The sequence below is a fragment of the Schistocerca americana genome, chromosome 2, assembly GCF_021461395.2.
Source record: "Schistocerca americana isolate TAMUIC-IGC-003095 chromosome 2, iqSchAmer2.1, whole genome shotgun sequence".
Lineage (NCBI taxonomy): Eukaryota > Metazoa > Arthropoda > Insecta > Orthoptera > Acrididae > Schistocerca > Schistocerca americana.
The window spans coordinates 850,319,628-850,334,216 of record NC_060120.1 but is presented as its reverse complement, the minus strand read 5'-3'; the positions used below and the strand labels follow the sequence as shown (position 1 = coordinate 850,334,216).

The 14,589-nt window shown below is 42.7% G+C and overlaps 1 protein-coding gene and 2 non-coding genes across 3 annotated transcripts in view; 2 read left to right on the top strand and 1 right to left on the bottom strand.

Annotated features, from left to right (window-relative positions):
* Positions 1–1,615: 1,615 nt before the first annotated feature.
* LOC124596033 (dehydrogenase/reductase SDR family member 11-like) overlaps positions 1,616–14,589 on the bottom strand; it is a 61,047-nt gene continuing 48,073 nt past the window's right edge. Inside the window, exon 6 of the mRNA XM_047134997.1 lies at positions 1,616–1,814. Within this exon, the coding sequence (XP_046990953.1) occupies positions 1,770–1,814 (45 nt within the window). The 3' untranslated portion in view covers positions 1,616–1,769. The remainder of the gene's footprint in view (positions 1,815–14,589) is intronic.
* Positions 2,221–2,294, top strand: Trnas-cga. The gene has a single exon. It is a non-coding gene; the product is annotated as a tRNA-Ser (tRNA).
* Positions 2,514–2,588, top strand: Trnas-uga. Its single transcript has one exon. It is a non-coding gene; the product is annotated as a tRNA-Ser (tRNA).

Genomic DNA, 14,589 nt, shown 5'->3' with positions numbered 1-14,589 from the left:
GAAGTGATGTTGTATATATTTTTTCTTTGTTAAACATTTCATTTGCATATGACAGCCAAACATTTACATAGAGTAATGTGTACTAGGACACACGTCACAGTCAGTTACTCTATCCTGTCAACAAGGTCTCTTGGTCTCTTTCACTTGTGGGGTGCAGTGTGGCCACATGTCCTGGAAGTCTCCATCAGAATATCTCCTTGTTATCGGGAGTTTACATTCGCATAATGAAGCCATTTAACATTATTTTTTCTCTGATAAACATTTCATCAGCGAAGTAAAAAGCTTCACTTACTTGAGGCACAGTTCAGAGACACTGTCAGTTGGTAATCAGTCAGTGATGCTCTCCACTTGTTTGTGCTGTGATGCAGTTGTTTAAAGCGCATAATTATATATGGGTGCACTAAATTCTTAAGACTTTCAGAATGTCGAATGTTTTATTGCCAGCACGCTGATTTATATGTGCTTTTTTAAAACTTTGGTGGCAGATCGTGTGTTTTGTATGGGCATCATAGATTTTATTGCAGCCTCAGAGAAGTTATGTACGTAATCTCAAGGTATCTCGTCGTTTGTGAAACTCAGTGGTGACGATGCTTCTATTTAGAACATGATACGTCAATATTTGTGAACTTTACAACTACTCAGATAGAAGCAGAAGTGAAGTAATTAAACAAAATCATGAATGATAAACTATAGAAGGCTTTAAAGTGCCAGGTACTGAGAATTACTTCTTGCACTTGTGTGCTCTTGTGGGTCCAAGCGGAGGATTCTGTACATTTCAGTTGTTTATGTAATAGTATTTATCCAAATATTTGCAATGCTGTCTTGACGGCTGTTTTGGTTACAATTCATGTGAGAGCAATAGCTTTTATTACTAATCCAGATTTGCAAGAGTAAACATATACTGAACTTACGCCCTGTGAGTTTCACTTTGCTAAGGTTGTTTATTATAGTTAAAATGGTTCAAATGGCAAACTATATAACAGAGTCTATCAAGGCCGTATGTATTACGCGTATGGGGTGCCCAAGGAGGAACGGTCAGTATTCGCCACGAATATGACAGGAACAGCCATATGGGCGTATGCCCTATCCCCAATGGCTCTAAGCACTATGGGACTCAACTTCTGAGGTCATCAGTCCCCTAGAACTTAGAACTACTTAAACCTAACTTACCTAAGGTCAACACACACATCCATGCCCGAGGCAGGATTCGAACCTGCGAGTTTATTATAGTACTGAGGTGAATATTCATGAGTGGATATGCATGCGTGATAATGTTTTAATGGTGGTTGGATGTTTCATTAGCTCAGATAACATCTAATATATTTATGAGATTATTACTTCAGTAGGCGATGCTAGATGTGAGGTCAGCTCATTACCCAATAGCCAGTTTATTTTTTTAGGAACATTTATCAGATCTCAGATACTTACATTTCTCAGACTGCAGCTCGTCGTGGTGTTGGACACTGCGTAGGAATGGCACTAGAACATACGTGGTCAGCTTTCCCGGAGAGAGACGACCTTTGTCCCCCTCCAGAAATAATGAAAAGGCTACACACTGGCCATCAGTATGGCTGTAGTGCTCATTGCGCAGGGAAGGCAGTACAACACATAGAACTAGGAAAGGACTTTGTATTGTGTGACAGGTTTGACAGTGTGAAGATAATTTATAACTACTCTGACAGTATATATATATATAGCTTTAAAACAGATGTTTTGTTAACATTTGAATTAGAAATTACAGTACGTTGAAAGGAATATTCAGTGCAAAATCAACCGTAAAACTCTCCTGTTGGCCGAATAATGATGTCGTGAACCTGAAACAGAGTAAACATTTTAGTCAAGAGGAGAAGTAGGGAAGAAAGTAAAAGGTTGGTGCGTAAGTTTGTAGCGTTTTTCAATAGTTTTAGTAAACGCAACAGATACATATAACAGAGACTTTAGTAATCAATAATATGTTCTTCTTCACTTTGTACAACGTTCTGCGAGTGCAGGAGTAACTTTTTGATACCACGACTGTAGATGTCACGTGATTTTCGTATCAGCGCACACTCCGCTGTAGAGTGAAAATTTCATTCTAGAAACATCCCCCAGGCTGTGACTAAGCCATGTCTCTGCAATATCCTTTCTTTCAGGAGGTTCGGAGGAGAGCTTCTGTAAAGTTTGGAAGGTAGGAGACCAGGTACTGGCAGAAGTGAAGCTGTGAGGACGGGGCGTGAGTCGTGCTTGGGTGGCTCAGTTGGTAGAGCACTTGCCCCCGAAAGGCAAAGTCCCGAGTTCGAGTCTCGGTCCGGCACACAGTTTTAATCTGTGAGTAAGTTTCATATCAGCGCACACTCCGCTGTAGAGTGAAAATTTCATTGTAGAAACATCCCCAAGGCTGTGGCTAAGCCATGTCTCCGCAATACCCTTTCTTTCAGGAGTGCTAGTTCTGCAAGGTTCGCAGGAGAGCTTCTGTAAAGTTTGGAAGGTAGGAGACGAGGTACTGGCAGAAATAAAGCTGTGAGGACGGGGCGTGCTTGGGTAGCTCAGTTGGTAGAGCACTTGCCCGTGAAAGGCAAAGGTCCCGAGTTCGAGTCTCGGTCCGGCACTCAGTTTTAATCTGCCAGGAAGTTTCCTTCAAGGTTGTTCCTTAGAGAGTGAAAGTGTGAGGACGCAAGGCCAGGTGAATAACGTGGGTACGAAATGACTTCCCAGCCCAATTCCTGAATAGTGTTTTTTTTTAATTTTTTTTTAATGTTGCTTACCCCCATGAACCATGGACCTTGCCGTTGGTGGGGAGGCTTGCGTGCCTCAGCGATACAGATAGCCGTACCGTAGGTGCAACCACAACGGAGGGGTATCTGTTGAGAGGCCAGGCAAACGCTTGGTTCCTGAAGAGGGGCGGGAGCCTTTTCAGATCTGGCCTTGTAACACTAACCAAAACAGCCTCGCTGTGCTGGTACTGCGAACGGTTGAAAGCAAGGGGAAACTACAGCCGTAATTTTTCCCGAGGGCATGCAGCTTTACTGTATGGTTAATGATGATGGCGTCCTCTTGGGTAAAATATTCCAGAGACAAAATAGTCCCCCATTCGGATCTCCGCGCGGGGACTACTCAGAGGACGTCGTTATAAGGAGAAAGAAAGCTGGCGTTCTACGGATCGGAGCGTGGAATGTCAGATCCCTTAATCGGGCAGATAGGTTAGAAAATATAAAAAGGGAAATGGATAGGTTAAAGTTAGATATAGTGGGAATTACTGAAGTTCGGTGGCAGAAGGAACAAGACTTCTGGTCAGGTGAATACAGGGTTATAAATACAAAATCAAATAGGGGTAATGCAGGAGTAGGTTTAATAATGAATAAAAAAAATAGGAATGCGGGTAAGCTACTACAAACAGCACAGTGAACGCATTATTGTGGCCAAGACAGACACGAAACCCACGTCCACTACAGTAGTACACGTTTATATGCCAACTAGCTCTGCAGATGACGAAGAAATTGAAGAAATGTATGACGAAATAAAAGAAATTATTCAGATAGTGAAGGGAGACAAAAATTTAATAGTCATGGGTGACTGGAATTCGGTAGTAGGAAAAGGGAGAGAAGGAAACGTAGTAGGTGAATATCGATTGGGGCTAAGAAATGAAAGAGGAATCCGCCTGGTAGAATTTGGCACAGAGCACAAATTAATGTTGGTTCAAGAATCATAAAAGAAGGTTGTATACATGGAAGAAGCCTGGAGATACTGACAGATTTCAGATAGATTATATAATGGTAAGACAGAGATTTAGGAACCAGGTTTTAAATTGTAAGACATTTCCAGGGGCAGATGTGGACTGTGACCACAATCTATTGGTTATGAACTGTAGATTAAAACTGAAGAAACTGCAAAAAGGTGGGAAGTTAAGGAGATGGGATCTGGATAAACTGACTAAACCAGAGGTTGTATAGAATTTCAGGAGGAGCGTAAGGGAACAAATGGCAGGAATGGGAGAAAGAAATACAGTAGAAGAAGAATGGGTAGCTTTGAGGGATGAAGTAGTGAAGGCAGCAGAGGATCAAGTAGGTAAAAAGACGAGGGCTAGTAGAAATCCTTGGGTAACAGAAGAAATATTGAATTTAATTGATGAAAGGAGAAAATATAAAAATGCAGTAAATGAAGCAGGCAAAAAGGAATACAAACTTCCCAAAAATGAGATCGACAGGAAGTGCAAAATGGCTAAGCAGGGATGGCTACAGGGTAAATGTAATGATGTAGAGGCTTATCTCACTAGGGGTAAGATAGATACTGCCTACAGGAAAATAAAAGAGACCTTTGGAGAAAAGAGAACCACTTGTATGAATATTAAGAGCTCAGATGGAAACCCAGTTCTAAGCAAAGAAGGGAATGCAGAAAGGTGGAAGGAGTATATAGAGGGTCTATACAAGGGTGATGTACTTGAGGACAATATTATGGAAATGGAAGAGGATGTAGATGAAGATGAAATGGGAGATATGATACTGCGTGAAGAGTTTGACAGAGCACTGAAAGACCTGAGTCGAAACAAGGCCCCGGGAGTAGACAACATTCCATTAGAAGTACTGACGGCCTTGGGAGAGCCAGTCCTGACAAATCTCTTCCATCTGGTGAGCAAGATGTATGAGACTGGCGAAATACCCTCAGACTTCAAGAAGAATATAATAATTCCAATCCCAAAGAAAGCAGGTGTTGACAGGTGTGAAAATTACCGAACTATCAGTTTAATAAGTCACGGCTGCAAAATACTAACGCGAATTCTTTACAGACGAATGGAAAAACTAGTAGAAGCCAACCTAGGGGAAGATCAGTTTGGATTCCGTAGAAATATTGGAACACGTGAGGCAATACTGACCCTACGACTTATCTTAGAAGCTAGATTAAGGAAAGGCAAACCTACGTTTCTAGCATTTGTAGACTTAGAGAAAGCTTTTAACAATGTTGACTGGAATACACACTTTCAAATTCTGAAGGTGGCAGGGGTAAAATACAGGGAGCAAAAGGCTATTTACAATTTATATAGAAACCAAATGGCAGTTATAAGAGTTGAGGGGCACGAAAGGGAAGCAGTGGTTGGGAAGGGAGTGAGACAGGGTTGTAGCCTCTCCCCGATGTTATTCAATCTGTATATTGAGCAAGCAGTGAAGGAAACAAAAGAAAAATTCGGAGAATGTAATAAAATCCATGGAGAAGAAATAAAAACTTTGAGGTTCGCCGATGACATTGTAATTCTGTCAGAGACAGCAAAGGACTTGGAGGAGCAGTTGAATGGAATGGATAGTGTCTTGAAAGGAGGGTATAAAATGAACATCAAGAAAAGCAAAACGAGGATAATGGAATGTAGTCGAATTAAGTCGGGTGATGCTGAGGGAATTAGATTAGGAAATGAGACACTTAAAGTAGCAAAGGAGTTTTGCTATTTGGGGAGCAAAATAACTGATGATGGTCGAAGTAGAGACCGCACTGCAGTTCCTTCTCTAAATCCTCGCACAAACGAAAAAATGGCTGACATCAAAATAAGTGTCCAAGGAATAGAAAAGCAACTGGAATCACTCAATAGAGGGAAGTCCACTCGACCTGACGGGATACCAATTCGATTCTACACAGAGTACGCGAAAGAACTTGCCCCCCTTCTAACAACCGTGTACCGCAAGTCTCTAGAGGAACGGAGGGTTCCAAATGATTGGAAAAGAGCACAGATAGTCCCAGTCTTCAAGTAGGGTCGTCGAGCAGATGCGCAAAACTATAGACCTATATCTCTGACGTCGATCTGTTGCAGAATTTTAGAACTTGTTTTTTGCTCGAGTATCATGTAGTTTTTGGAAACCCAGAATCTACAATGTAGGAATCAACATGGATTCCGGAAACAGCGATCGTGTGAGACCCAACTCGCTTTATTTGTTCATGAGACCCAGAAAATATTAGATACAGGCTCCCAGGTAGATGCTATTTTTCTTGACTTCCGGAAGGCGTTCGATACAGTTCCGCACTGTCGCCTGATAAACAAAGTAAGAGCCTACGGAATATCAGACCAGCTGTGTGGCTGGATTGAAGAGTTTTTAGCAAACAGAACACAGCACGTTGTTATCAATGGAGAGACGTCTACAGACGTTAAAGTAACCTCTGCCGTGCCACAGGGGAGTGTTATGGGACCATTGCTTTTCACAATATATATAAATCACCTAGTAGATAGTGTCGGAAGTTCCATGCGGCTTTTCGCGGATGATGCTGTAGTATACAGAGAAGTTGCAGCATTAGAAAATTGTAGCGAAATGCAGGAAGATCTGCAGCGGATAGGCACTTGGTGCAGGGAGTGGCAACTGACCCTTAACATAGACAAATGTAATGTATTGCGAATACATAGAAAGAAGGATCCTTTATTGTATGATTATATGATAGCGGAACAAACACTGGTAGCAGTTACTTCTGTAAAATATCTGGGAGTATGCATGCGGAACGATTTGAAGTGGAATGATCATATAAAATTAACTGTTGGTAAGGCGGGTACCAGGTTGAGATTCATTGGGAGAGTGCTTAGAAAATGTAGTCCATCAACAAAGGAGGTGGCTTACAAAACACTCGTTCGACCTATACTTGAGTATTTCTCATCGGTGTGGGATCCGTACCAGATCGGTTTGACGGAGGAGATAGAGAAGATCCAAAGAAGAGCGGCGCGTTTCGTCACAGGGTTATTTGGTAACCGTGATAGCGTTACGGAGATGTTTAATAAACTCAAGTGGCAGACTCTGCAAGAGTGGCGCTCTGCATCGCGGTGTAGCTTGCTCGCCAGGTTTCGAGAGGGTGCGTTTCTGGATGAGGTATCGAATATATTGCTTCCCCCTACTTATACCTCCCGAGGAGATCACGAATGTAAAATTAGAGAGATTAGAGCGCGCACAGAGGCTTTCAGACAGTCGTTCTTCCCGCGAACCATACGCGACTGGAACAGGAAAGGGAGGTAATGACAGTGGCACGTAAAGTGCTCTCCGCCACACACCGTTGGGTGGCTTGCGGAGTGTAAATGTAGATGTAGATGTAGATGTAGATATAAAATGTAGACTGGCAATGGGAAGGAAAGCGTTTCTGAAGAAGAGAAATTTGTTAACATCGAGTATAGATTTAAGTGTCAGGAAGTCGTTTCGGAATTTTTTTATGGAGTGTAGCCATGTATGGAAGTGAAACATGGACGATAAATAGTTTAGACAAGAATAGAATAGAAGCTTTCGAAATGTGGTGCTACAGAAGAATGCTGAAGATTAGATGGGTAGATCACATAACTAATGAGGAGGTGTTGAATAGGATTGGGGAGAAGAGAAGTTTGTGGCACAACTTGACTAGAAGAAGGGATCGGTTGGTAGGACATGTTCTGAGGCAAGGGATCACCAATTTAGTATTGGAGGGCAGCGGAGAGGGTAAAAATCGTAGAGGGAGACCAAGAGATGAATACACCAAGCAGATTCAGAAGGATGTAGGTTGCAGTAGGTACTGGGAGATGAAGAAGTTTGCACAGGATAGAGTAGCAAGGAGAGCTGCATCAAACCAGTCTCAGGACTGAAAACCACAACAACAACAACAACAACAACAACAACAATGTTACTTCATGCAGTCTTCCTGGTCATTGTTCTTGGACTGCATCTGCAAGACGCCTCAGTTGTTTTGTTGACAAAAAATGACAGCAATGATCATTGCACCTCGTAGTACACCACACCATTGTTTTCGTAGCTGCTCCGACGTGGCACGCCGTTCCACGCGCACCTGACAGACCCAAAGGCACACGATACACGCGGCTGCAATAAGCCGCGAGATGCTGCTACGAAGTTAGTCAACTGCGGTGGTGCACATGCTGCAAATCATCGTCACTCCAGCTGTACCAAGAAGTGGAGCAAGCAGAACAAGAAGACTGAGGCCGCTAAACCTGAGGAAGTGGGCCAACGAGACAAGGCGCCCGCCCCGCCCCCTGTCCAAGAGGGGGAAGTGGGCCGCGCCGCCGCCAAGAAGACGACTACGATAGTTTGCGTGAATCGTTACAGAAAGCCACGATCAAATCCGCCATGGTGGAGGAGAGGGTGGCACTGAGGGAGGAATTGTAAGAGGCGTGCCGTCAGGTGTGGCAAGTGACGGAAGCCTTGATCCTTGCGACTCGCAAAGAAGAGGCGTCGACCCCCACCAGGAAGGCGGTAGGCGCGGAAACGCAGACGACCGCCTCTCTGGCAGATGCGAAACCGCAGGTTGCTGGAGAGGTGGTCGAGGAGACGGAGGAGACGGCACAGCAGCCGGAAGAAGAGGACGAAGAAGCCACACAAGTCGCTGCTACCGTTGCTATGGTTGAAGAAGAGGCTGCCAAACGCGACCACCTGCCGCTGACAGACAACCCGCAAGCCGCTAAGATGGTGATGGACATGTTAGTGGAGTTGCTGCGAGATGGTACGTATCCGTACCTCAACTTCCCATACCCCTTTAGCCCCTCCTTATGCTCCCAAACCCACCAACCGCATATCTTCGCTTGGGCAGCCGCAAACCTGCACAACATCGTTTCTAAGAAAGACCTAGCCCTAATCAATTCTCATCCCATCTTCACACCCCGGGATCGGCAATGCATCATATATGTGGTGCCAAGAGCGAGGACTAAGAAGAAAAACCGGTAGTCCCACTAGCACATACCAGTTATACAATCCTTCTTTGCCCAGGCAAGTTCAGTCTTTCCCCCTGTCCCAGTAATAATCCTCATTCATTTCGACTCTGAATTTGTCTGAGTTTGGACTTGAACTCATTTTCATTTGGCCAGTGTGGGACACATATTACACAAATTACAAATAACCTAAATTGGAACTATCACATAGATAATATTGTGGGTAGAGAAAACCAAAGACTGCGATTCATTGGCAGAACACTTACAAGGTGCAACAGGTCTACTAAAGAGACTGCTTACACCACGCTTGTCCACCCTATTCTGGAGCACTGCTGTGCGGTGTGGGATCCGCGTCAGGTGGGACTGACGGATGACATCGAAAAAGTACAAAGAGGGGCAGCTCGTTTTGTATTATCGCGAAATAGCGGAGATAGTGTCACAGACATGGTACGTGAATTGGAGTGGCAATTATTAAAACAAAGGCGTTTTTCGTTGCGACGGGATCTTCTCATGAAATTTCAATCACCAGTTTTCTCCTCCGATTGTGAAAACATTCTGTTGGCACCCACCTCCATAGGGAGAAATGATCATCAGGATAAAATAAGAGAAATCAGGGCTCGCACGGAAAAATTTAAGTGAACGTTTTCCCCGCGTGCCGTTCGAGAGTGGAACGGTAGAGAGACAGCCTGAAGGTGGTTCATTGAACCCTCTGCCAGGCACTTTATTGTGAATAGCAGAGTAATCACGTAGATGTAGATAGATGTATTTGGAGATTCTCTCCCTCCCTCCCTCTCTCTCTCTCTCTCTCTCTCTATCTTTCTTTCCTTTTATTGTGTTATAAGCCTTCTGATTGGTTTGATGTGGCCCGCCGCGAATTCCTCTCCTGTGCCAACCTCTCCGTTTCAGAGTAGTACGTGCAACCTACATCATCAATTATTTGCTGGATGTATTCCAGTCTCTGTCTTCCTCTACAGTTTTTGCGCTCTACAACTTCCTCTAGTACCATAGACGTCATTCCCTCATATCTAATCAAATGTCCTATCATCCAGTCCTTTCTCCTCGTCAGTGTTTTTCATATATTCCTTTCCTCTCCAGTTCTGCGCAGAACCTCCTCATTCCTTACCTTATCAGTCCACCTAATTTTCGACTTTCGTCTGCAGCACCACATCCCAAATGCTTAAATTCTCTTCTCTTCCATTTTTCTCGCAATCCACTTTTCACTACCATATAATCTTGTGCTCCAAATGTACATTCTCAGAAATTTCTTCCTCAGATTAAAGCCTAGTATACTTCTCTTGGACAGGAATGCCTTCCTTTCCAGTGCTATTCTGATTTTCATATGCACCTTGTTCCGTCCGTCATGGGTTATTTAGCTGCCTAGGCAGCAGGATTCCTTAAAATCTTCTACTTCCAGATATTCTCATTTCTGCTATTTCTCGTTACTTTAGTCTTTCTTCGATTTATTCTCAATCCATATGTTGTATTCATTAGACTGTCCATTCCATTCAGTAGTTCCTGTAATTCTTCTTCACTTTCACTGAGGATAGCAGTTCCATCAGCGAATCTTCTCATTGATATCCTTTCACCTTGTATTTTAATTCTATTCTTGATCCTTTCTTTTATATCCGTTATCGCTTTTTGGATGTATGGATTCAACAGTAGGGGCTAAAGATTACATTCCTGTCTTACACCCTCTCTAATCCGAGCACTTCGTTCTTGGTCTTCCACTCTTATTGTTTCCTCTTGATTTGTGTACATATTGTATACTACCCATCTTTCCCTACAGCTTTCCCCTATTTTCCTCAGAATTTCGAACATCTTGCAACATTTAACATTGTCGAACACTTTTTCCAGGTCGACAATTCCTATAAACGTCTCTTGATTATTCTTTACGCTTGGTTTCTTTATCAACCGTAAATTCAGAACTGGCTCTCTGGTGCCTTTACCTTTCTTAGGGCAAAATTGACCTTCATTTAACACCTCCTTAGTTTTCTTTCGTATTCTCCTGTATATTATTCTTGTCAGCAAATGGGATGCATGAGATGTTAAGCTGGATTGCCTGATAATTCTCGCACTTGTCAGCTCCTGCAATCTTTAGAATAGTGTAGATGATGTTTCTTCCGAAAGTCACATGTCATTTCCCAGACTCATACATTCTACTCACCAATGTGAATCGTCGCTTTTGTTGCCACTTCTCCGGGTGAATTTAGAAATTCAGATGGAATGTTATCAATCCCAATTGCCCTATTCGATCTTAAGTTTTCTAAAGCTCTTTTAAGTTCTTATTCTACCTCATAGAGGCCTTAAATATACTCTTTCAATCTACGTGCTTTCTCTTCTGCATTTAATAGTGGAATTACCATTGCACTCTTAATGTTGGCACCTTTTCTTTTAGTTTCGAAGGCTGATTTGACTTTTCCGTATGCTGCGTCAGTCGTTTTGACAGTCACCTCTTTTTCGATTTCTTCACATTTTTCGTGTCGTCATTTCGTCTTATCTTCCCTGCACTTCCTATTTATTTCATTCCCCAGAGACTTGTATTTCTGAATTTCCCTGAACATTTTTGTACTTCAATCTTTCATCGATTAGCTGAAGTATCTCTTCAGTTACCCACAGTTTCTTTGCAGTTACCTTTTTTGTGCATGTGTTTTTCCTTGCAACTTCTGTGATTATTATTCCTCTTCAACTCTGCTGCTTACTGCTCTCATTTTGATAAAATTATATCGATTAACTGGCTTGCGCTTACCGGTCGAAGCGTTTTTTGCATGATTGTGATTACTTTTCAACCTTTTCTCTCCGTATAAATGTTTGTTATTTTCAAGCACTCACGTTTTACTTCGTATAAAAAACAAGCCAAATGACAAGGCAAGCAGACGAGAGATGGACACGTGCTTTCAGGCTGTTTACCATAATCGGATCATGTTTCGAAGAGAAATATTATCATCTGTGATATTATCCGAAACTAACAGGACCGCATTTCGTCGGTGTCTATTATAGTATTACATCAGTTGCATTCGAACACTCGGATGCGCCAGTAAATCACGGGTTTAGCATCTTTTAACATTTGTAGCTCACCTTGTATGAGTGCACCTTAAAAATAGACTCCCTAAGGAACATTTTAAGCCACTAAAAATTAGACTACAAAAATTCTACCTTAGTCTACGCCTAAATACATTATTTTCTTTAAAACGCCTACATTAACTAGGCGATTCTATCATCCACAGAATAGGCGACGAGGAGCTGTTATGAAAAAAAGCGATATGCTTAACGGGAAGATGCAAATGGTTTTGTTTTTCAGTATAAAGTATTTCTTTTATATCTTTAAGGAATTTATTGGTATTTACTGGTACATAAGGGTCATGAAACTACTTGCGGAAAAATCTGAAATATAATTACATTCTTCTTTTTCTGTGCACAATACGAACAACGCAACTTTTTTTACGTGGTCTGCAACACTGATAACAACTTCTCCAACTGATGAAGTAAGAAGAAAAGTTTGTTCCCTTGCTGTGGAAAAAGTTTTTTATTTTTAAAGGAAAGCAGCCATACGAAGCTACCCAGCAGACATTCGTAACTTAGAGGTACTGATTTTGGGACTTTTGGTGTCATGTTTGTTTTAAAAAGAAATCATTCACATCGATAGTAACAATGTATGGCCAATGACGGCCGGCCGAAGTGGCCGTGCGGTTAAAGGCGCTGCAGTCTGGAACCGCAAGACCGCTACGGTCGCAGGTTCGAATCCTGCCTCGGGCATGGATGTTTGTGATGTCCTTATGTTAGTTAGGTTTCACTAGTTCTAAGTTCTAGGGGACTAATGACCCCAGCAATTGAGTCCCATAGTGCTCAGAGCCAGCCAATGAAGGATCTAACTGTAAGGCCAAAATGTCCGATAGACGGACTATACCATACACTTGAAAGTGGTACACAGTCGATTTTGTGCGGTTATGAATGAGATAAATGAAAGGATATTCTGATCCAAATTACGACTGCTTGTACGACAGATTATCATCAATTAAAAATTTATTTCGTCTGTGACCCCCATTGCAACTAAAACATCGGAATATTTTTCAGCTGCAAACCATGACTAGACGGAATATTAAACTCATTTTATAATAACTGTTTTACAAGACAAAGTGACACGGATCAATATGAGGTATCACGTACGGATGTGACACAAAGTCAAGCCTGGACAGTACTTGGCTACCATGACGTTTCTTTGATCCGTACAGTACCTCACTGTTGAAGTAGAAACATTGCACGAGGCACCTCATATCCTGTATAGGCCGGTGCTGCACCGTATTTGATAGGGACCTAAGAAATGTAGCCCTCAAGAAATGCCCATCACTATAACCATTACTGTAGTTTTATCTTTAGTTATCATACAGAAGTGTATTATGTTTATTTCTATATAATTAATAGGACCTAAAGATTTGGAAGTTCTTTACATCTACATCTACATCCATACTCCGCAAGCCATTTGACGGTGTGTGGCGGAGGGTACCTTGAGTATCTCTATCGGTTCTCCCTTCTATTTCGGTCTCGCATTGTTAGTGGAATAAAGGATTGTCGATATTCTTCTGTGTGGGCTCTAATCTCTCTGATTTTATCCTCATGGTCTCTTCGCGAGATATACGTAGGAGGGAGCAATATACTGCTTGACTCTTCGGTGAAGGTATGTTCCCGAAACTTTGACAAAAGCTCGTACCGAGCTACTGAGCGTCTCTCCTGCAGAGTCTTCCACTGGAGTTTATCTATAATCTCCGTAATGCTTTCGCGATTACTAAATGATCCTGTAACGAAGCGCGCTGCTCTCCGTTGGATCTTCTCTATCTCTTCTATCAACCCTATCTGGTGCGGATCTCACACTTCCGAGCAGTATTCAAGCAGTGGGCGAACAAGCGTACTGTAACCTATTTCCTTTGTTTTCGGATTGCATTTCCTTAGGATTCTTCCAATGAATCTCAGTCTGGCATCTGCTTTACCAACGATCAACTTATATGATCATTCTATTTTAAATCACTCCTAATGCCTACTCCCAGATAATTTATGGAATTAACTGCTTCCAGTTACTAACCTGCTATTTTGTAGCTAAATGATAAGGGATCTATCTTTCTATGTATTCGCAGCACATTACACTTGTGACACAAGCGTGTAAAGGGAATGTAATTCATCCGTGAAAGTGGATTACAAAATACTTGTAAGGCCGATTCACGGGTGTTGCTCAGCAGTATCGGAGCCTTACCGTGTTGTATCTGTGGAAGAGATAGAGAAGAAAAAACGAAGAACTGTTCGTTTTGTCATGGTATGGCTTAATACATGTTACAGATACCGAACAAACTGCAGAGGCAATAGCTACAAGACGGGAGTTGGGTATTACGGAGAGGTATGCCGTTGAGATTCCGAGAGCGTATATTCCAAGGAGAGTCGGGCAACACATTACTTCCGTTTACTTCTCCTAGTAGCAGAATTACACTCAACTACGAAACATAAGATGACCTACGGAGTGTGTTATCTACCGTTTTATTGCAAATGACAAGGTACACAGTAAGTACAAAAAATGGTTCAAATGGCTCTGAGCACTATGGGACTTAACTTCTGAGGTCATCAGTCCCCTAGAACGTAGAACTACTTAAACCTAACTAACCTAAGGACAGCACACACATCCATGCCCGAGGCAGGATTCGAACCTGCGACCGTAGCGGTCGCGCGGTTCCAGATCGTAGCGCCTAGAACCGCTCGGCCACTCCGGCCGGCCAGTAAGCACAATTGCAGTGACTGAGAACGAGAGACTACGCTCATACACGGACAGAAAGAGTGGGCCAAAACAGCGCAGGTCAAGTCCGGTAACAAGCGCTTTCGGCATTACAGGTCACTGAACAATTCTAGACGGCAAGCAGAACCTTCACGGAACGCGAACGAGGCGAGAGAAAAAGATGGCAGCGGTGCCTGAGTGTTGCCGGAGACGT